Source organism: Scyliorhinus canicula, chromosome 2, assembly GCF_902713615.1.
Source record: "Scyliorhinus canicula chromosome 2, sScyCan1.1, whole genome shotgun sequence".
NCBI lineage: Eukaryota > Metazoa > Chordata > Chondrichthyes > Carcharhiniformes > Scyliorhinidae > Scyliorhinus > Scyliorhinus canicula.
This window is the reverse complement of record NC_052147.1, coordinates 245,635,007-245,657,334: the sequence shown is the minus strand read 5'-3', so window position 1 is coordinate 245,657,334 and position 22,328 is coordinate 245,635,007. Positions and strand designations below refer to the sequence as shown.

General features: G+C 49.1%; 1 protein-coding gene across 1 annotated transcript in view; it reads right to left on the bottom strand.

The window, feature by feature from the left end:
- LOC119962082 (histamine N-methyltransferase-like) overlaps positions 1-22,328 on the bottom strand; it is a 57,851-nt gene that overhangs the window by 19,012 nt on the left and 16,511 nt on the right. Inside the window, exons 3-4 of the mRNA XM_038789933.1 lie at positions 19,725-19,832; positions 7,304-7,434 (exon numbers count right to left, since the gene is read on the bottom strand). Coding sequence (XP_038645861.1) covers positions 7,304-7,434; positions 19,725-19,832 — 239 coding nt within the window. The remainder of the gene's footprint in view (positions 1-7,303; positions 7,435-19,724; positions 19,833-22,328) is intronic.

Here is a 22,328-nt window from a genome sequence, read left to right as displayed (position 1 = left end):
TTAAAGAGGAAATTAACACAATACCAGTCTAATGAAAGTGAAAAAATGAAAATCGCTTATTGTCACAAGTAGGCTTCAAATGAAGTTACTGTGAAAAAAACCCTAGTCGCCACATTCCGGTGCCTGTTTGGGGAGGCTGGTGCGGGAATTGAACCGTATCATTAGGTCTGATAACGTGGACCCTGTTTGGTGTAGCTGAGAAATACCAAGGGCCAAAAAACATTAGTGGGTGTCATATATGGACCCCAAACTGCACTGGTGAGGTTGGGAATGGCATTAAATACAAAATTAGAGATGTATGTAATAAAGGAATATCGGTGATCATGGGTGATTTTAATCTTCACATCGATTGGGCAAATCAAATTAGCCACAATGCCACAGAGGATGAATTATTGGAGTGTATACGGGATGGTTTTCTTGATCAAAATGTGGAGGAACCAGATAGAGAGCAGGCCTAAACCAGGGACTGGTTTAGCACAGGGCTAAAGACCTGGCTTTTAAAGCAGATCAAAGCAGGCCAGCAACACAGTTCAATTCCCATATCAGCCTCCCCGAACAGGTGCCAGAATGTGGCGACTAGGGTTTTTTCACAGTAACTTCATTTGAAGCCTACTTGTGACAATAAGCGATTTTCATTTTTTCATTTTCATTGGACTGGTACTGTGTAATGAGAAGGGAATCATTGTCAATCTAGCTGTGCAAAACCCCTTGGGGATGAGTGACCATAACATTATAGAATTTTTTATCAAGATGGAGAGTGAAGTAGTTGATTCGGAGACTAGGGTGCTGAATCTTAATAAAGGAAACTATCAAGATATGAGGCGTAAGTTGGCCTTGATAGATTGGGGAGAGTTACTTAAAGGGATGGCATGTGAAGATATGTGAAGAGAAAGAGATTGGTAAAGACAAATGTTGGCCCCCGATAGACAGAAACAGGGGAATACATAATAAGGGACAAAGAAATGGCTGAGCAATTCAATACATACTTTGGTTCTGTCTTCACAAAAGGGGACACAAATCAGATACCGGAAATTTTGGAGAATGAAAGGTTTCGTGAGAGGGAAGAACTGAGGGAGATCAGTATTAGTAGAGAAATGGATCTGGGAAAATTGATGGGATTGAATGTGGAGAAATCCACAAGGCCTGATAATCTGCATCCCAGAGTGCTTAAGGAGGTGGCTTTGTAAATAGTGGATGCATTAGTGGTCCTCTTCTGGGATTATATAGACCCTGGAACTGTCCCTGCAGATTGGAGGGTAGCTAATGTCGTTCCAATATTCAAAAAGGGAAGTAGAGAGAAATCAGGGAATTATAGACCAGGAAACCTAATATTGGTAATGGGGAAAATTCTTGAAACTATTATCAAGGACTTTATAGTGGAATTAGAATTAGAATTAGAACAGTACAGCACAGAACAGGCCCTTCGGCCCTCGATGTTGTGCCGAGCATTGATCACCCTACTCAAGCCCACGTATCCACCCCATACCAGTAACCCAACAACCCCCATTAACCTTATTTTTTTTTTAGGACACTAAGGGCAATTTAGCCTGGCCAATCCACCTAACCCGCACATCTTTGGACTGTGGGAGGAAACCGGAGCACCCGGAGGAAACCCACGCACACACGGGGAGGACGTGCAGACTCCGCACAGACAGTGACCCAGCCGGGAATCGAACCTGGGACCCTGGAGCTGTGAAGCATTTATGCTAACCACCATGCTACCGTGCTGCCCCCATTATGTATTTCCATAATACTAAATACTCTGGGACATTCAGTTCCAATCCCTGGTCACCTTGCAGCCATGACTCCATAATCCCAATTAAATCATACCCATTTATATCCATCTACGCGATTAGTTTATGGAACATTTAGAAAGCAGTGGCAGGATCAGTCAGAGTCAGCATGGATTTATGAAGGGGTAAATCATGCTTGACAAACCTGTTGGACATCTTTGAAGAGGTGACCAGTACAGTTGACAAGGGGAGCCAGTCGATGTGGTATATTTGGACTTTCAGAAGGTGTTTGACAAAGTCCCGCATAAAAGATTATTGTGCAAGGTTAAAACTCATGGGATTGGGGGAAGTGCATTGTGAGAAATAGAAAAATGATTGGCAGAGAGGAAACAATAAGTAGGGTTTAATGGGTCGTTTTAAAATTGGTAGGCAGTAACTAGTAGGGATCGGTGCTGGGACCTCAGCTATTCACAATATATATTAATGATTTGGATGAGGGAATAAAATGTAACATCTCAAAGTTTGCAGATGATACCAAGTCAGGTGGGAAGGTGAACTGTGATGAGGATGCAGAGATCCTATAGCAGGATCTGGACAGGTTGGGTGAGTATGCAAATCAATGGCAGATGCTGTATAATTTGGATAAGAGTGAGGTTATTCACTTTGGAAGCAAAAACAGGAAGGCAGATTACTGCCTGAATGGTTGTAAATTGGGAGAAGGGAGTATGCGGCAGGACCTGGGTGGTCTTATGCACTAGTCACTGAAGGTAAGCATGCAGGTGCAGCAGGCGGTAATGAAGGTTAATGGTATGTTGGCCTTCACTGCGAAAGATTTTGAGTCCAGAAGCAAGGATGTGTTGTTGCAATTGTACAGGGCCTTGGTGAGGCCACACCTAGAATATTGTGTGCAGTTTCGGTCTCCTTTTCTGAGGAAGAATGTTCTTGCTCTTGAGGGAGTGCAGCGAGTGCACCAGGGGTCACAGTCTGAGATTCAAGGTAAACCATTTCGGACAGAGATGAGAAGACATTTCTTCACCCAAAGAGTAGTGAGTCTGTGGAATTCATTACCACAGAAGTAGTTGATGCTAAAAGACCGAATATATTCAAGAGGAGGCTAGGTATAGCACTTGGGGTGAATGAGATCAAAGGAAGAAAGCAAATTAGGTTATTGAGATGGATGCTCAACCATGATTGTGATGAATGGCGGAGCAGGCTCGAAGGGCCAAAAGGCCTCCTCCTGCTCCTATCTTCTACATATCTATGTAAAATGCCGCAAATCAAAACCACAGCATCATTCCTGTGCCACCAGCCACATTCTAGCCAGTCAGTCTTCCAAGGATAGGAGTGTCAACAAGGTGAAAAAAACTGGAGCTCGGCCAAAGCAAGCAAATCATTGAACCTCCAACTGTGCAAGTGTCAACACCATCACAAAAAAGGGCGCGATCTTCACCACCCTGAACATGACTTGCAACGATGCAAATCTAAAGGTAAAGATTGGTACTGGAGCAAAGTGTAATGTTTTGCCCAGCTGACTGATAGGGGAACTAGAGCCATGTGCAACACCACAACCCAATATCCAGATGGACATCATGGCTTAGGGCAGGAAAACATTGAAAGCGTGGCCAGTCTCCACTGTACACAAAACAGCTCCATGCTTCATACAGTTGACCAGAACATAAGGCCACTGCTAGGTCTTTGGAACAGCATTGCACTGTGGCTCATCCAATTTGGTCGAGAGGTGCATGCTTTACAACACCAGACTCCAGAAATTATGGAGTGTGCTATGTCATTGGTGAGCTACCATAATATATAGCGCATGAGACTAAATGACTTGGATCACAAATAGTTTGTGCTTCAAGAAAAATACCAATAGGCATGGAGCAGAAAGTAGTCAATGAACCGCATTAGATGATGATACTAGGTGCATAACTCCCTTGGATGAGGCGGCAGAATGGGTTTCAGCAATGGTGGTTGCAGTAATAAAAGCTGGCATGGTCAGGGTATGGATTGACCTAATGCACTTGGTCAAGGTGCTTCTCAGACCTCATCAACCTAAGAAGACAGTGGGACAAGTGACAGCAAAGACACTCAAAGCTCATGTTTTCAGCATTCTGGACGTGAAATGTAGGTTCTGGCAGATGCCACGAGATGACGGATCCTTAAAACTTACCACATTCATGTTTCAGGTAGGCAGGTATCATTTTCTTCGTTTGACAGATGGGATCACTACTGGCAGCTATGTCTTCCATCAGTGCATGGAGCAACTCTTTGCAGGCCAACCCTGCAAAATCATTGTCAGTCACATCCTGGTTTGGGGTCATTTTACGCAAGAACTTGATGCACATCTTTGTCTTATACTCAGTGGCATCAGGAAAATACAGTAGGAGTTTAACCATGCAAAATGTAGATTCAGGCTCAACCAAGTTCCTGAGATGGATCACTCACTCACAGCAGATGGTGAGAAGCCAGAACCAGACAAACCAGCGGTTATATGACAGATGGCCATCTCTGTGGGCATGCACGCCTTACATCGCTTTTTGATATGCAAGTTATCTTCCGAAATTCATTCTTTCTTACACTGAGGACACTGGACCTCTTTGTCAGCTTCTCCACAGGCCATTCGAATGCTGCTGGCAAGAGCACCACACAGCGGTATTCAACGTATTCAAACATGCACTCTCAGTCAGAGGCAGATTTGCAGTTCGCGGGACACTATACTCAGTTTCATTTTCGGGGACCCCCTACTCAGGATCGGAAGGTTGAATCCCACCCCTCACACACACTCTCACGTTTTACACACTGTGGAGATTAGGCCAAAAATATCCCAGTGAGGCCTCAACAGAGATAAGCTATGTTCTCTTATAGCCATAAGACTATGAAGATAGGAGCAGAATTAGGACATTCGGCCCAACGAGTCTGCTTCGCCATTCAATCATGGCTGATATGTTTCTCATTCCCATTCTCCTGCCTTGTCACAGCATCAAGAACTAGGTCTTCAATCCAAGGAAATGAATCCCAGAGAGAATCACAAACTTAGTCCCAATCTCCTAAAAAGGCTGAAGGTGACTTAATTGAGGTGGACAAAATGAGGAGAAGAGATAGGGTGGACAGGATAAAATTGTGTCCCTTGGTGGAGAATTCTAGAATTAGAGGACATAGATTCAAGATAAATGGCAGAAGATGAAAAGGGGACATGAGGAAGAACTTTTTTACCAAAGGGTGGTGCAAGTCTGGAATTCTCTGCCCAAGATGGTGGTGGAGGCAGAGACCCTAAACTCTTTTAAAACTTACCTGCATCTGGACCTTAAGTGCTCTAAGCTAAATGGCTATGGACCGGGTGCAGGAAGGTGGGATTAGAAAGGGCACCTGGATGACCTCGGGCTGGAATGGACAAGATGGGCCAAATGTCCTCCTTCTGTGTTGCAACTTTTCTATGATTCTATGATTTGCAGTTCTTTTTTCCAATGCGCTGCAGGGATTCCCTTTGTTTGGGGGCCATCCAAGATGGCCGTTTTCAATGCCCTTGTTCTTGCTGTTGCCATGTATGACCTGTCGTACCCAACGTTCAGCTCCATCCTAACCCATAGCCCCCAACTCCAGATTCCCCCCTGGGCCTGTCTTCCCCTCTTGTCTCCCCTTTCCCATGCCCCTGTGGGTCTCCCCCCATCCTCTTCCCTCCTGTTTCCCCAATTCTTCCACCTGGCTGAGGGTTTTACAACCCCCCCCCCCCCCCCGCTTCCCCCCTCCCTCTGCATCCCCCCCCCCCTCCATGTTTCTCAGTGCTAGCCTGCTCGCTAGTTTGGAGACCCCCACCAACCCCCCTTTCCAGGAGCACTCTTCACCTCACCCTGCCCACTGCTTTCCTCCCCACCCCCCTCTTTCCTTTCTCGTTTCTGCACCTTTTTGCTCTCTCCCCTTCCTTCCTGGGATTTGCACTGGTTTCAAACCAATTTTATGCCACACGATTTTTCATTAAAGTTCATTCTCATTGTTGTTGCTGTTGATTTCCTAGTCTATGCCTGCACACCAACATGCCAATTGAGTGCCCTTCTCAGCTGCAGGACCCCAGTGTCTTAACCAGTTCAGGATTTGCTCTCTACTTTGGATGCCGTGTAGCTTGGCAATGATGGCCTGAGGTTGCCCCCATTTTTGGCCTCGGCCCAGAGTGACCTGTCAGACCTGTCTGTTTCAGTGAACTTGGGGAGGTTCTCCCCGCCCCCCCCCCCCCCCCCCCCCAACCCCGACCAGCTTGCCCATCGTCTAAACCATGTACTCTGTGGAGTTTCTGCCCACAATGCCCTCTGGCAGGCTTACAATGCAGAGGTTCTGTCGGCACAATCAGTTTTCCAGGTCCTCCACTTTCCCCTCGAGTGTTCCCATCAACCTTGCCACCTCTCCTTCAAATGAGGCAATTCGGTCCCCCTGGTTGGTTGCCGTTTTTTCGAGCTCCCGTACCGTCTCTTCCCGTGCCACCAATTGCCACTCCATCTTTTCAAGTGACTCCTTGAAGGGGCCAGGGCATCTGCAACTGCCGCTTTCACTCTCGCCATCATTTCCAGCTTGATTGCGTCCCTGTGCTTCAGGAGGTCATGCGTTAGGAACTCCATCCACTGACTTATTGGCGGGTAGTCTGAAGTGAGTGTCGGCAACCTGGCTTGGTCAGCGATGTCCAGCTCTACCTCGCCCTGCGTGTCCGCCGCCCTGGCTTTCCTCTCCTGCCTTCTGCTAATTTTACCGTCTCTTCGGCGTCTTGGATGTTTTGAGGGCATCTCTGTCAATCTATGATGATCTTGGAGGAAGGTGGGGTGGGGGGTGGGGGGAGGGGGGGGAAATTTTGCTAGCTTAGTGACCTATTTTCGGGCTAAATTCGGACTGAATTCCCACTCTGCTCCAAATTCCTGATACCCACACTCACTCTGGCTGTGTACTCACTTTGGATGTGGACTCTCCCACTGTGAGTCCGGAAATCTCACTGTGATTGCACTTTGGAGCTCTTTTCTTCGATAGAGCTGAGATGGGCTGAGGTGTCTCAGGATGATTCACACGCCAGTTAAACTTCAAAAGTCTGTAATGAACAGGAAGGTGGGGTGGGGGGAGGGGGGGAAATTTTGCTAGCTTAGTGACCTATTTTCGGGTTGGGGGGGGGGGGGGCGGGGAGAACCTCCCCAAGTTCACTTGCCTCCAAATCAGGCTTCAGGCGATTGACAGATAGCTGCCACTCAGCTATCTGAGTGGGGCAATTTCTTATTCACCTTTTAACTGGACTAAACTGATATAAAAGTGTTGTAGTTATTTCCAACACAACAGAAGTTCATGGGCATTGTCTGAAGTCTAGCAATGATCTAGCTATGTACCCATTTGCTACCAGAGGTGTCAAGGGCACCTAAAAATAAGTAGGAAGGAATATAGGACATATATAAATATGTCAAAAATTACGATGGTACTGACAGCTGTCAGTACTGTGATACTAAATGACAGTTGGCTAGAATTGGGTTCACATTCCATGCTCACTGACAGATTGAATATGCCTCCTATCTAATAGCTGTAAGGTTCACCATAACTGCAGTTACCTGGATCATGTGAATGAAATCAAACTTTTTGCTTTCCTTTCTCTCCTTGTTTTGCTTTACATATTCTTCTGAGCTCAACTGGTTCCAAATGAAGGAAATGTTAAGTCCTTGACCCTTTTCTTTCACAAGATCTGAAACAGAGGGAGAAATAGGATAAATTTACTTTGTTAATTTAGTGATTGGAAACTGCAGGCGTGATTTTCTGTTTCAGAGAGTAGGGGCTATGTCCGCAGGATCCATCTAGTCTTACGACCAAAAGGTCGGCGACGCCCGGCATCGGCTAGCACCGCGCTACGTGAAGCCCCCGGCTTTACCTACCAATGCAGACACAGAATTGCCGGGTCCGTAGTGGCACATGTGGATGGAGGCGGCCTACGGCAGCCACGTCGTACAACATGGCGCCGGCCTGCCAAAAACTGCTCCCTGTAACCCTTTTCATCACCCCCGGACCACCCCGCACCAGTCCCCCTCAGACCCCACTGAAGCTCCCCCTGCCATCGGAACAGCTGCCCCCCCCTTCCCCCTACCCCCGACAGCCGCCACGCGAGGTTGAGGAAAACTCAGAGCACACTTATCCCACGCCGTCGGGAAGTCGACCCAGCGGGGGTGGAACATCGGGGGAGGGCCTTCAGGTGACATTCTGAGGCCGTCCTGAGACCGTGCGGCGCACTCAGCAATGATGCATTTTGGAGGGGGCGGAGCATGCGAAAACAGGTGCCACCCCCGATTTCGGCGTCAAAGGGGATTCTCCGCCCGATCGCCGAATACGATTTCGGCATCGGGCAATGGTGAATCCCGCCCTAAATGTTGAGGCCGGGGCTGAATTGGTGGACTTCTACAACAGCAAAATTGGTACCGGTCCCGGAGCAATTCCAGAACCGTTAATGGGCTAGCACTGGTGCCATGTGTAACATGACAATTCCAATAAAAAATGGTGTCGGATTTACTGGGGTCGGGAATGGCACGCGAGAGGCTGACAAGCTGGAGCCGCATATTAGCACTCCAATCCCCACACACTTATCCCAGCCAACATGTTGTCCCTGGTTGTGCATGAGCGCACCCATCCCATTGATGGGTTGGCAGGGGCCAGAGGATACCTTGAGGGGTGGTCTGGGGGGACACCCATATGACCCGTGTTCACAGTGGGCAGTCAACGTTATGCGCAGCCACATGGCTGCCTTGCAGGCGACAGCAATGGCGTTCCATGCTCGTCCACCCCGACCCCCGGCAGAAGCCCCGCAGCCAGTGGCCCAACGCTAAGCACACTGTGGCGTAGCCCCTTTCTTTCCCTCATCAGTCACGGCGCCTGCTTCCTGATTTTTGAAACCACAAGTGAAACACGCCATCAGTAATTCCTCCTGTTGGAGGTGGAGCATCGAGGAGGTCCCAGGGAATACCTGGTCAGGCCCGCTAATGATATGCCAATGGCATTTACTGAACGTGCGGAGTAGAACGCATTGGCGCTGCTGTCGAGGCACCGGAACATGGCAATCTGGTGGGCGCCCGGCGCCTTCCACGATTTTACCCTCACACGCTATTCTCCCCTCAATCACCTTTCCCGATTCAAGCGTCGGCCAATCATCTTTCCCGATTCCAGCGTCGGCCAATGGAGGATCCCATCCAACTTTTATTGTTTATATCATAACGTCCAGTTTTGTGGAACTCAAATATAGCCACATATTTCATTATCTTTTGGTTTAGGTATGATGGAGTTTGCTGAATTCACATTTATTTAAGCACTGAATCAATTTATCGCACTTCCATGTGTTACACTTTCTGTTGAAAATCATTAATTATTTTGTCATATATGGTAAACATTAATCAGTAAATCTCTCAACAAGTGCTGGAAATCACCATTAAATTAATAAATAGATTTTAAGTAAACCAAAATATTACCAGAGGCACTTCCTTATTTTCTCATGGGAAGTTGGTGCCATGGGAAAAGATAGGATTTGTTTACTATCCCTATTTCGAACAAAGAACAAAGAAAATTACAGCACAGGAACAGGCCCTTCGGCCCTCCCAGCCTGCGCCGATCCAGATCCTTTACCTAAACCTGTCTCCTATTTTCCAAGGTCTACTTCCCTATGTTCCCGCCCGTTCATATACCTGTCTAGATGCCTCTTAAATTATGCTATCGTGCCCGCCTCTACCACCTCCGCTGGTAAAGCGTTCCAGGCACCCACCACCCTCTGCGTAAAAAACTTTCCACACACATCTCCCTTAAACTTTCCCCCTCTCACCTTGAAATTTGTCTTGTGTTGTCTTTGCCTTTGTCTTTGCGTTGTGCCCCTGGCTGAGGGGCTTCTGCCAGGGCCGGGGGTTGGGTTGGACGAGCACAGAACACCATATTTGTCTTTCAGAAGTTAGTTCCGAGGTGCCTTCCTGAACCATAACAGTCACCCTGGTGCAGGTACTTCTACAATGCTGTTACAAAGGGAAAATTAGGATTTTGATCCTGCCACTGGGAAGGAATGGCGATGTGATTCCAAAGCAGGATGGTGTGAGGTTTGGAGGGGAATTCACAGGTGGTGATGTTCCCACTCATCTGCTCACCTTGCCTTTCCAGCTCGTAGATGTTGAAGGTTAGGAAGGTACTGTTGAAGGAGGCTTGGCGGGTGTCTGCAGTCCATCTTGTATATGGTACACAATACTACCACTGTGCATCAGATCTGCAGTGGGTGTATGTTGAAAGTGGTTGATGGGACCAAATAACTGGGTTGCTTTGTCCTTCTGGGTGTTGAACTTCATGAATACTGTTGGAGCCATGCTCATCCAAACATTTTGTGAGTATTTCATCACACTCCTGACTTGCACCTTGTCGATCATGGACCGAGTTTGTCGAGGTGAGTAACTTTTTGCAGAATTCCCAACATCTGAAGTGCTTTGGTAGCCACATTCTTTATGCATCCTAGGCAGGATTCTCTGCTTTGAGATTCCCGAAGCCCGAATCTTGATCAGGCAGAGAATCATGCAAAATTGAAAATTTGAGGCTTGCACCTAACGCTGTCAGGTCTAAGCAAAACTGTTATTTGCATGGATTTAAATATCATTGGCAGGTTGAACACAGTATGCTCCACACTTCTGCTACGCTCCTTCTCTCCTTTGTGGAAGGCACGCAGCCTTGAATTGGTGAGAGTATTTACAAGAGAGGTCTGCACCATGGCTGCTGAGGGAGAATGAGAGGCATCCCAGGTCAGAGAGCAAGAGATGCAGCAGGTTGATCCTACGTGTGATGTGCTGCCTGGGGTGACACCCAGAAGGAGTATTCCGGCATGGGACACTTAGCTTAGTGTGGGTGTAGCACATATGTGATAATTAGGGGTCAGTGAATAACAATGCATATAGTCAAGAGTGGGTGCCCATAGGGGGATGTGTGTCACCAATCACCCCTTGGACTTGGGGCATACTGGCGATGGTGGCACATCCTGATGCCCAGGCACCCTGGTGTGCTTGGTCCAGACTGAAGGTTATATACAGTATCCGTGACAGTGCGGATGCACCTGTGCGCAGATGCCTGCGAGATGGCAGATCCCCGCTCGGACCCCATCCACCGTGATGGCCACCAGGAGTGGGTGTCCCCCTCCGAACCCCTGCGGTGCCAGGTGTGCTACCAGCTGGAACAGGTGGCGTACAATCTCACTGGTTAGCCGAAGTCAACGACAGCACATGCTGTCCGGCGGCTCCTCAAAGACCAGACTCCGACGGTACATATGTACGAAGGTTTCCTCCTTCGCACATCCTCCTCAGCATATTGGACAGTTTGCACTCTCAGGTCTGGTGTGCCCCTACCGGTTTTCAGCTGCTTCCGGCGATTCTGGGCCACCTTGCCCTGGGGGTCACATAAAGGACATAGTGGTGGGTTCTACAGAGGGTCTGTAGCTGGTGGCATAAGTGTGCAAGGTACCTGGCCAAAGAGGAAAATACAGGTGTTGGGGTTTGGTGTAGGGTGGGATGTAGGGGCGATGCAGACAGGTGGGTTCTGCTTTCTTATTTTTCACCTGCAGTATTTCCCTCGTGGCTGGCCACTTCTTCAGCTGGTGAGGTAGCAGGCGTCTAGCCTTGGCTCCATGTTCATAGAAGGTCATCTGGGACTGGCTGAGAGCTGGTGTACTACTTTCCCAGTGGAGAGCCGGTCAAATTCCATTTATAATTTTTTCCTCTCCACCGTACTTCCACAGACGGGGCCGTGGGATACTGCCACTCCACCTCCAATATGGAGTCAACCAACCCTTGCCTCTCCACCCTCGCCTTTCTGTCCCTGTGTGCCCTATACACTATTATTTCCCCCCTTCTCACCACCTTCAATGCCCCTCAGGATGTGGAGGGTGAGACCTCCCCATTCTGGTTACAGTAACCATATCCATCGATGGCTTGTGATAGTCTATTGCAGAATGCCTTGTTGTCAAGGAAGGCTGTGTCCAGCCTCCATGGGGGGCACTGGACCCAGTCTGTTTCTAACCTCACATCCACATGGTGTGGAGTATGGTCAGAGATTACTATTGTGGTGTATGCCACTCCTACTACCCCTGGAAGTACCGATTTACCATCGGCAATTACCGAGGCGATTTGTGGAAATAGATAGTGTATACACAATGCTGTTAATATCAGAAAAGACACAAAATGGCTGTTAGCTATTTTGTGTTGTTAAAGACAAAATGGCTGAACAAGCCACATTTCCTATAAACTGTCTCATAAGACCCAACCGTGGGTATGTATAGGGAGTGTCCCAACAGCCGCTGATAACAGCTTCACAGAACAAGACATGCAATGTATCCTTAATAAAACTCAAGGACTACAGCTGTAGACAGGGCAGATCATTATGTTAGTTTTGAAAGACTTGTGTATGAAGCTAGGGGCGGGTAAGAGAACACCCACTTTAACCATATATGTGATAGCTGGGATGCTAGGAAAATTGATTGGCTGCATGTAATAAGTGTGACGCGAATATAGTTGATTGATTGTATGTAAATGTGGGTACAACTAATTCCGCCCTTGAATCTGTATATTAACCCATGTGAGCCTTAGCTCAAGTTAGAAAAGGTGCTGTCAAAGGCTGCGGAGTCTCAGACCTTGTCTCCCAGAATTCTGACATAATAAACTACTTTCTTTACTTACACTCAGGCCTTCTGTTAATATTTTCACCTCTAACAAGGAATATCCCTTGTGGACTTGGGAGAAGTAGGCCTTCTCCCTCGGGTGTGTGAACCACCATGGTCCAACCCCCACCCCCCATCTGCTTCACAAAGGCTATACCCTTGCCATAGCTGATTGCTTCCTTGATTTGGAGGTGGCTTTGTCCGTCAGTGGGTCCTGTACACAATTGAAATCCCCCCCGCATGTTGAGTCAGTGGGTGTCTAGGTCAGGGATGTCACCATGGGTATTTTGAAAAGTCGATGTTGTTGCAGTTTGGGGCATCCACATTCACAAGCACCACTGGTGCTCTCCCAGGACTCCATTGACCATGGCAAACCGTCACCCTGGGTCTGTCTGCATAGTCATCACCATAAATACCATCCTTTTATTAAGCAGTATGCCCACCTCCCTAGCCCTTGCCTTGTAACACACTTGATAGGTCTGTCCAATCAAGCTTTTTCTGACCATCAGTTGGTCCTTCTCCCTCAGATGTCCCTCAGGGACTGGTTTAGCTCACCAGGCTAAATCGTTGGTTTTTAAAGCAGACCAAGCAGGCCAGCAGCATGGTTTGATTCCCGTACCAGCCTCCCCGGACAGGCGCCGGAAAGTGGCGACTAGGGGCTTTTCACAGTAACTTCATTGAAGCCTACTCGTGACAATAAGCGATTTTCATTTTCATTTCATGTGTCTCTTGGACGAAGACTATGTCGGCCCTCAGGCTTTTCAGATGGGCAAAGACTCTGGATCTTTTCACCAAGCCAGGCGATTATCCTAATTTGCATTTGCTTCCCTCCCACCTTGCGGGGTCACCCATGCTCACCTGGTGGATGTGCCTATGCACTCCAGGATTTCCCTTTGCTTGGGGTGCATTAGAGATGGCCGCTGTTGCCTTCTTTGTTCCAGGCACCTCCATGTGTAACCTGTTGTAACCAGCATTCTACAATCCCACCCCTCCCCCCACCTATTCCCCCCACTCCACTCCAGACCCACCCTCCCTTACTATCACCCCACCCAGTGCTTCTGTGCATGTTCCCCCCCCCCCCCCCCCCCCCCCCCCCCCCGTGCCTCATCCCTCCTTGCCCCTCTCTCCCCAGGCTATTTGTTCTATCACCCCCTTCTGCCAGGCACTCCCTCCCTTTCAGGAGCTGCGGCACTCCCTCCCCTCTTACTTCCATGTACCAGCATATTCACCAGTACAGTAGCATGGTGACTCCCCCTGGGGAGCATCCCCTTTTACCCTTCATCCGTTTCACCCTCCCAGCCCTCCCCTTCTCGGCTCGGTGCATCACTCTGTCCGCGACAAAGAGGCAAGAGATAAATAATAATAAAAAGGAAAAAATAAACAGAAAAAGAAAATCTGGAGAGATCATGTTGTTCGTGGTCTGTATCGGCATGGGCGTAACGGTCACACAGTGGTTAGCACTGCTGCTTCACAGCGCCAGAGTCCCAGGTTCGATTCCTGGTTTGGGACACTGTGTGCGGAGTCTGCACGTTCTACCGAGTCTGCGTGGGTTTCCTCTGGGTGCTCCGGTTTCCACCCACAAGTCCTGAAAGACGTGCTGTTAGGTAATTTGGACATTCAAAATTCTCCCTCAGCGTACCTGAACAGGTGCCAAAGTGTGGCGACTAGGGAATTTTCACAGTAACCTCATTGCAGTGTTAATGTAAGCTTACTTGTGACACTAATAAAGATTATTATTATTAGTAGTAGTATGGGTCCATCACTGCTGTACTCCTAGTCTGTTTTTCTGGATGAATTTGTCTGCTTCTTCTGGCTGATTCTCCATTGGCCGTCGCCAAAATCAGTAAAGGAGATTGAACGGAGAATCGGCTGTGAAACCAAAATCGTGGCATGTGCCGGGCGCCCTCCAGAATGCCATGGGCAGTGCATTGACAGTGGCGTCATGTTCCAGAGAAACAGGAGGCAACTGGTGAGAATGGGGAGTTGGCCGTCCAGCAGGCTGAGGAGAGGGAGATGCAAAGGAGGTGCCGCATGAGGCATCGGGTGTACCGGCAGCCCCTGTCATTCAAGGATCTGCCAGACGGGGCACGCAGTCAAAGACTCCGGCTGAGCAGGACAGTGTGATTTATCTACCAGATCATGGCGCACCTGGCATCGCGGGGGTATGGGGAAGGACTCCCACTCCTGGTGACCATCAAGGTGATGGTTGCCCTGAACCTGTATGCCACGGGGTCCTTCCAGATGCCGAGTGAAGCCATGTCCGGACTAACACAGATCTCGGTGACAGACGACCTATATGCCCAGCTGGCATGAGAGATCAAATTCAGTATGAACCAAGCTCATCAGGATGCCCAGATAGTGGGATTAGGCATCATTGCCGAGATCCCACAGGTCCAGAGGGTGATCGTCGGGATACATGTCCCCCTAAGAGCACCAGCGCATGACAGGCCGGTCTTCAGTAACCGAAAGGAGTTCCACTAATGAACGTGAAATTTGTGTGTGACCATGAGATGCACATTATGCACGTCTGCGCCAGATGCCCGGGCAGTGTGCAAGGTGCTTCCATCCTGGAACATGCGACAGCTCCTGACCTCTTCAACGTGCACCCCCAGGTGAGGGGTTTGCTCCTGGGTTATCTGCTGTGGCCGTGGCTGATGACACCAATCCAAGGCCACAGACTGACGCAGAGACTGAATACAATGACGCCCATGCCGCAACTAGGGGCATGATTGAGCTGTGCTTCAGCATCCTGAGGATGTGGTTCAGGTGCCTGGACCACTCGGGAGAGGCCCTCTTGTATAGCGCTGGACACCCTCCCACATCGTGGTGGCGTGCTGCGTCCCCCACACCAGTGTGCAGCAAACAGCTGACGTGCTGGAGGAGGAGGATGAATGCCACGCCTCGTCCGACAAGGAGGTTGCGGAGCAAAGCCAGGATGGGCAGGAAATGGGGTCCGCCAGGCACGGGAGTCCACACAACATGTGCAGCAGGGCCGACGAGCATGGAATGCTATAATTACCTCCAGGGGGCCTGGCCGGCAGCATGGACAACCCACCTCATTTCCACCCCCCCACCCCCGGTCAACCCTCTGTGTATACCCCCTCGCTGAATGCCCACCCCCTCCTCGCAACTCCCTCCATGATTCCTACCTGCCTTATTAGTGGTGTTGACCCTGGGTTGGCAGTAACAGCATGCCTGAACCATGGGATGGAGGATGATGACCATAAGACCATAAAACATAGGAGCAGAATTACGCCACTTGGCCAATCGATTCCATTCCGCAATTCAACATGACTGATATTTTTCTAATCTTAATTCTTATGCCATCTCTCCAACCCCCTGATCCCCTTATTAATCAAGAAACGATCTCCCTCTGTCTTAAAAGACACTCAGTGATTTGGCTTCAACAACCTTCTGCGGTAAAGAGTTCCACAGATTCACCACCCTCTGGCTGAAGAAATTCCTCCTCACCTCTGTTTTAAAGGATCGTCCATTTAGTCTGAGATTGTGTCCTCTGCTTCTAGTTTTTCCTACAAGTGGAAACATCCTCTCCACATCCACTCTATCCAGGCCTCGCAGTATCCTGTAGGTTTCAATAAGATCCCCTCTCATCCTTCTAAACACCAATAAGCACAGACCCAGAGTCCTCAACCGTTCCTCATACGACCCATTCTGTGATGTGCTCAGGTTCTCCGCATTATTTGACAAGATCTGACTCCTGCCACCCATTCACCTGGGTGATCCCTGCATGCAAGCTGGTCATTCATCATGCGGTTCCAGCAAACGCCTGGGGTAGTAGCGGTGGGGACGGTTGGGAGGGATGGGGTGGGCTGGTATAGGAGTGTGACACCAGAGCGGTGATCGTTTGAAAAACTGGGGTCCCTGTCCCTTGCCCACCCACAATGTCCACCCATCTCCCCCCACCCCTCTCCCAGCGCACCCTCAGCATTCAGCCTCAAAGCCTTCTGATAGAGCGCCAAGGCAGGATGAAACATTGTGAACATGTGTTTATTGTGCAGCTGTGAACATTTATGTTTAGGTTTGTGCCCTAGCCCCTGATGCTAATATGTGTGCTGCACCTGCGCCAACTTAACTGGTGTCTTCATTCCTGACCTTATGGGCCCTAACTCTATACTTAGGTGAATCCCCAGGCAGTACATCAGGATTGGAGGCGGCCTGCTGCAGTTCCCACCCTGGGACCTGGGTCTCTTTGGTGGTCATCTTCTGGGGTGACAGGGTCTGGATGGACTTGGCTGCTGCTCAGGTGTCAAAGGTGAAGTGGTGCTAACCTGTTCTGCCCACTGCCCAGCAGATGTGCAAGGGACAGGAGGCGCTGTGGTGTTCCGGCACCTCCACTGCAAGAACACCAACATGGACCTAATCAGCTCCTTCTCCCTTAGTGTCCTCAATCGTCCTCGGGCTACTCCAAGGATCTAGTGGTGCTAGCAGAGTTGACCCTTGGGGCTTGCCCGCCATCTGGCACTGCCAGTCCTGCTCTGGTCTTGAGCAGGGTCTCGATACTCGCGGCCATGAAGCACAGGGAGCAGATCACCTCTCTCTGGGACTGTGTTACATCATCCAGTGAATACACCACTTCCCTCTGGATTTGTGCCATGGCAGCCTGGGAAATGCCGCCTCTGCCCTCAGCCATGGCTCACTCTGTGACTGGGCTACACTCTGCAACGCCACTGAAATGTCTAGGTGGCCCTGACACATGGCTGCATGTGATAGAGCAGCCCTGTCCTGGGCCTTGCCCACCGCCCACACAGAGTGCCCCCGGCCTTGGACATCCTGACCTGTGTCCAAAACATTTATCTCCAAGGCCTCCACGTGCGGTCGGTGGTTCCTCTCCTCCAACCTCACCTGTAGGTGCTGGATGGTTGCCAAATGCCCTTGACTCTGCAACTGCATGGGACCGCGTATCCAGAAGGCCGGCCGCTAGTACCTGCGGTCGGGCTGCCAACCGACCTTGGTGACACATATGCCATGGGCAACCACAACTGAGCGAGGTCTCACTTGTTCTCCCAATGCCGACCTCCCCCTTGGTGACTGCCTCTCTCTGGACCCACCAATCAGATTCTACTGTGATGCGGGGCGGGGCGCAGGTTTGGCGGTCCCCTTGCAGTCTTTGCCCTCTTCTGGCGGTTGTGGGCCACCTTCTCCTGGGAGGAGATAGGGGAGAGAAAAGACAGTGTTAGACAGTTGGACACATGCAGCAGGGGCGGTAGGCAGCTGGTGGCCTCCGTGCCCAGTGCAGCCGGCCAATGTATGGGTGCTGGCATGTGGTTTAGGGTGGGGGTTTGGTCACCCTCCGTAGGAATCCACCTATTCAGTCCCGGCGTCAGCACTTAGTTTCCAAAGCAGAGAATCCCACCGATGTCCTTTGTTGACCTATGTCACCCAAAGTCTTGCCAGGCACAACATCCCAAACCGTACCTTGCTCTTGAAGAGGGCTGCCTTGACCCATGAACTCTGCATGGTACTTGGCCAGGTTGGCCCTAATGTCTCCGTGCATTCTGATTGTGTGTCCTTCTGTTTGCAGGACTGCGTGGTCCTTGTCAAATTCAGGATTCTCTCCTTATCCTGGAATCTGTGGAGTTTAGTGAGGATCTCACTCAGTGATTCTCCTGTTTTTGGCATTTAGCAAGTGACCTATGGGCCATGTCTATTTCTGGGGGCTTGGGGAAGTTTCTCCTCTCCCCTCCCCTGCACACAACAAGTTTTACCAGCATCCGTGCTCTGTACGTTGTTGCGTTTCTGCCCTCCGTGTCCTCTGCTAGCCAGACAATCCTGAGATCCTGGCAACGAGACACGTTCTTTTGGTCTTCTACCTTCTGCTTGAGCGCTCCATGGGCCGCCACCAACCTTGCCACTTCTGTCCCAAATGATTTTTCCAGTTCCTGGACCATCATCTCTTGAGCCTTCAATCACCGTTCTGTCCTCTCCAATGCCTCTTTGAAAGCGTCCAATGTAATCACCATTGCCACCTTCATGGTCATTATGAGGTCCTCCTTAAAGGTGTCCTTATGTTTCAGGCACTCTTGCATTCGGAGCTCCATCCACTGTCCTATCGATGGATGGGCTGGCATCTGTGTCAGCACTCACTCTTGATCGGTCATGCCCTGCTCTGCTTTACTCCTCGTGACTGCGGTTGGGGATTTCCTCTCTTGGCTCTAGCTACTTTTGCTGCCTTTTCAGCTTCCCTGATGATTTGAGGACATTTCCTCGTGTGGTAGTTGGTTTTGGGCCTGGTTTTTTGCTGGCTTTGTGGCTGATTTTCAAGTTAAAATGTCCGAAGTTGTAGTTTCTAGGTGATAACCACCTTTCATGCAACTGGTCAGCACATTGCCACCACCGGAAGCAATCTACAAGTCGGTTTCTAGTGGCTGCCTGAATCAGGAAACATTGCAAACTGCTCGGACATGACTTTCTATTACAAAATTCCTTCCCTCCTTAGGGTAGCCACAGAAATCTTCACTTCTTCCCAAGATTTATCTCAGAAATAGGGCCTGAACCAATTTTGATCCTTCATTTTCAGTTGAGTTTTAATGCTCCTCACACAACATTGTTCTCTCCTAATCTGTTATGTTAGTGTTGTGGCCATGGTAAAGATGCAGAAATAACAGCTAGTTCTTTGATTCATAAGATAGCCTCTTAACAAAATGAACACGTGGAAAGATAAATAATGAACCATAATACAAATGGAAAAGAATAAGTGCATTCTCCTGGAGCTACGTTTAATGTTACTGTCTTCTAGTACGACTTACTACCAACTGCCCGATCTCTCGAATCAAATGGAGCATCCCTGTTGCCACCTGCTGGTCAGAGGTCGTATCGATAACTATATACATTAATAGATAACTATATATATTGCTATGAAATGAAATGAAATGAAATGAAAATCGCTTATTGTCACGAGTAGGCTTCAATGAAGTTACTGTGAAAAGCCCCTAGTCGCCACATTCCGGCGCCTGTCCGGGGAGGCTGGTACGGGAATCGAACCGTGCTGCTGGTCTGCTTGGTCTGCTTTAAAAGCCAGCGATTTAGCTGAGTGAGCGCACATGCATATCACCACACAATCTGCTGTATTTCTCAGACCACCGAACATAAAATCTTATCTAAACGAACAAGCTCCCATCACTAATAATAATAATAATAAGATAATCATGAAAATAGTTATCAGTCATCTTTAGTGGGCTTGTGATCAATCAGAAGAATAATTAAACCTTTTCCACTCGTGATCATCACCAGAAACAGATCAAAGCTTCTGCTTTCACCTGAAATCAAGTAGTGTACATGAATATTTAAGTTGAAAACAATACCTTTGTATTTTGAGATTTGTTGAGGAAGAGGCTCCACCACTTCATTATGAATAGGAAGGCCTGGATGTTGGGATTGAATTTTGCTGAGAATTGCAAGGTCCATTTCACCTGAATAGGAAAGCAGAACAATTCTAAATGCTTCTTTCCATGACTTAGTCATCTTTGATTCATAAGATAGTAGCAAATCATAGCAAATCTACGATTGAAATAATTTAGCTTCATTAAAGCTGCTCGGATTTTGCTTGACCTTTCAAATCAATTTCCACTGAGCTTCAAACAATTCTATTTTTCCAACATTTCCTAATTTTATTTTGATGTGGAGATGCCGGCGTTGGACTGGGTTGAGCACAGTAAGAAGTCTTGCAACACCAAGTTAAAGTCCAACAGGCTTGTTTCAAACACTAGCTTTCGGAGCCCTGCTCCTTCCTCAGGTGGTTGAAGAGATATGTTCCATATATACAGAAAAAGTCAAAGATGCAAGACAATGCTTTGAATTTGAGCATTTGCAGGTAATTAAGTCTTTGCAGATCCAGAGATAGGGGTAACCCCAGGTTAAAAAGGTGTGAATTGTCTCAAGCCAGGACTGTGAAAATGAATGAAATGAAAGTCGCTTATTGTCACAAGTAGGCTTCAAATGAAGTCAATGTGAAAAGCCCCTAGTCACCACATTCCTGTTCGGGGAGGCTGGTATGGGTATTGCACCATGCTGCTGGCCTGCCTTGGTCTGCTTTAAAAGCCACGCTTTTGCCCAGTGTGCTAAACCAGCCCCTGAAATGAAATGAAAATAGCTTATTGTCACAAGTAGGCTTCAAATTAAGTTACTGTGTAAAGCTCACATTCCGGCGATAGAGGTTTGCAAGCCCAGGCCAGATGGTGAGGGATGAATGTAATGCGGCATTTTATTTCAATTCAATTATGTGATTCGAACACAAGTCTATTATTCGTTTCCACATAAGGAAGTATGATGAATACATTGAAATAAGGTCACACATATGAGGTAGAATAATAATCATGGGGGATTAAAATTACCCCCATGTTAATTGGACATTAGAGGCATCTCAAGTTATAAGAGAATGGAGCTCATGCATGTGTATAGGGCTTCTTTCTAACTCGGTTATAAAATCTGCATAAAGAATAATTCTGAAGAAGAACCTTGGCCGGGATTCTCCCCTACCCGACGTAGCGGAATGGCGCCAACCACTCCGGCGTCGAACCTTCCCAAAGGTGCGGAATTCTCCACACCTTTAGGGGCTAGGCCTGCGCCAGAGTGGTTTCCGCTATGCCGACTGGCGCCAAAACCGGCGCCAATGGCCTTTGGCCCCCGCCGGCTGGCATCAGGGCTGGCCGAAAGGCCTTCGACGGTCCGCGCATGTGCTGGTGCGTCAGCGGCCATTGCCGTCACCACCGGCGCATGCGCGGTAGGGGGTTTCTCTTCCGCCTCCGCCATGGTGGAGGCCGTGGCGGCGGCGGAAGAAAAAGAGTGCCCCACGGTACTGGCCCGCTCGTTGGGGCCCGATCGCGGGCCAGGCCACCGTGGGGGCACCACCCGGGGGTCGATTGCCGCACACCGCCCCCAGGACCCCGCTCGCGCTGCCAATCCCACTGGCAGCAGAGGTGGTTTAAACCACGTCGGCGGGATTAGCCTGTCAGCGGCGGGACTTCGGCCCATCGTGGGCTGGAGAATCGCCGTGGGGGGCACGCCGGTTGGCGGGCCATGATTGCCGCTCCCGCCGATTCCCGGGTAGTGGAGAATTCCGGCCACGGCAGGGGCAGGACTTACGCCGGCCCCGGGCGATTCCCCGACCCTGCGGAGAATTCTGCCCCTTATTTAATTTGAAACATTATGAAGGGAGGATTCCCCCAATTGATTAATTATGAATCATTATTGCCAGGAGTAGGCTTACATTAACACTGATGTGGAGATGCCGCGTTGGACTGGGGTGAGCACAGTAAGAAGTCTTACAACACCAGGTTAAAGTCCAACAAACCTATTGGACTTTAACCTGGTGTTGTAAGACTTCTTACTGTACATTAACACTGTAATGAAGTTACTGTAAAGAGTAGGGCCAGGCAAGGACAGCAGTGGGAAGTTGTGCGTGGAGTCCGAGGAGATAGGAGAGGTGCTAAATGAGTATTTTTCATCCATATTCACACAGGAAAAAGACGATGTTGTCGAGGAGAATACTGAGATACAGGCTACTAGACTAGAAGGGCTTGAGGTACATAAGGAGGAGGTGTTAGTAATTGTGGAAAGTGTTAAAACAGATAAGTCCCCTGGGCCGGATGTGATTTACCCTAGGATTCTCTGAGAAGCTAGGGAGGAGATTGCAGAGCCTTTGGCTTTGATCTTTAAGTCAACTTTGTCTTCAGGAATAGTGCCAGAAGACTGGAGGATAGCAAATGTTGTCCCCTTGTTCAAGAAGGGGAGTAGAGACAACCCCGCTAACTATAGACCAGTGAGCCTTACTTCTGTTGTGGGCAAAGTCTTGGAAAGGTCTATAAGAGATAAGGGTCGGAATTCTCCGCAACGGCCGACGCCATCGTGAAACCCGGAGTGTTTCACGATGGCGTCGGAGGCCGCTCCTCGCCCCCTATTCTCCCCCC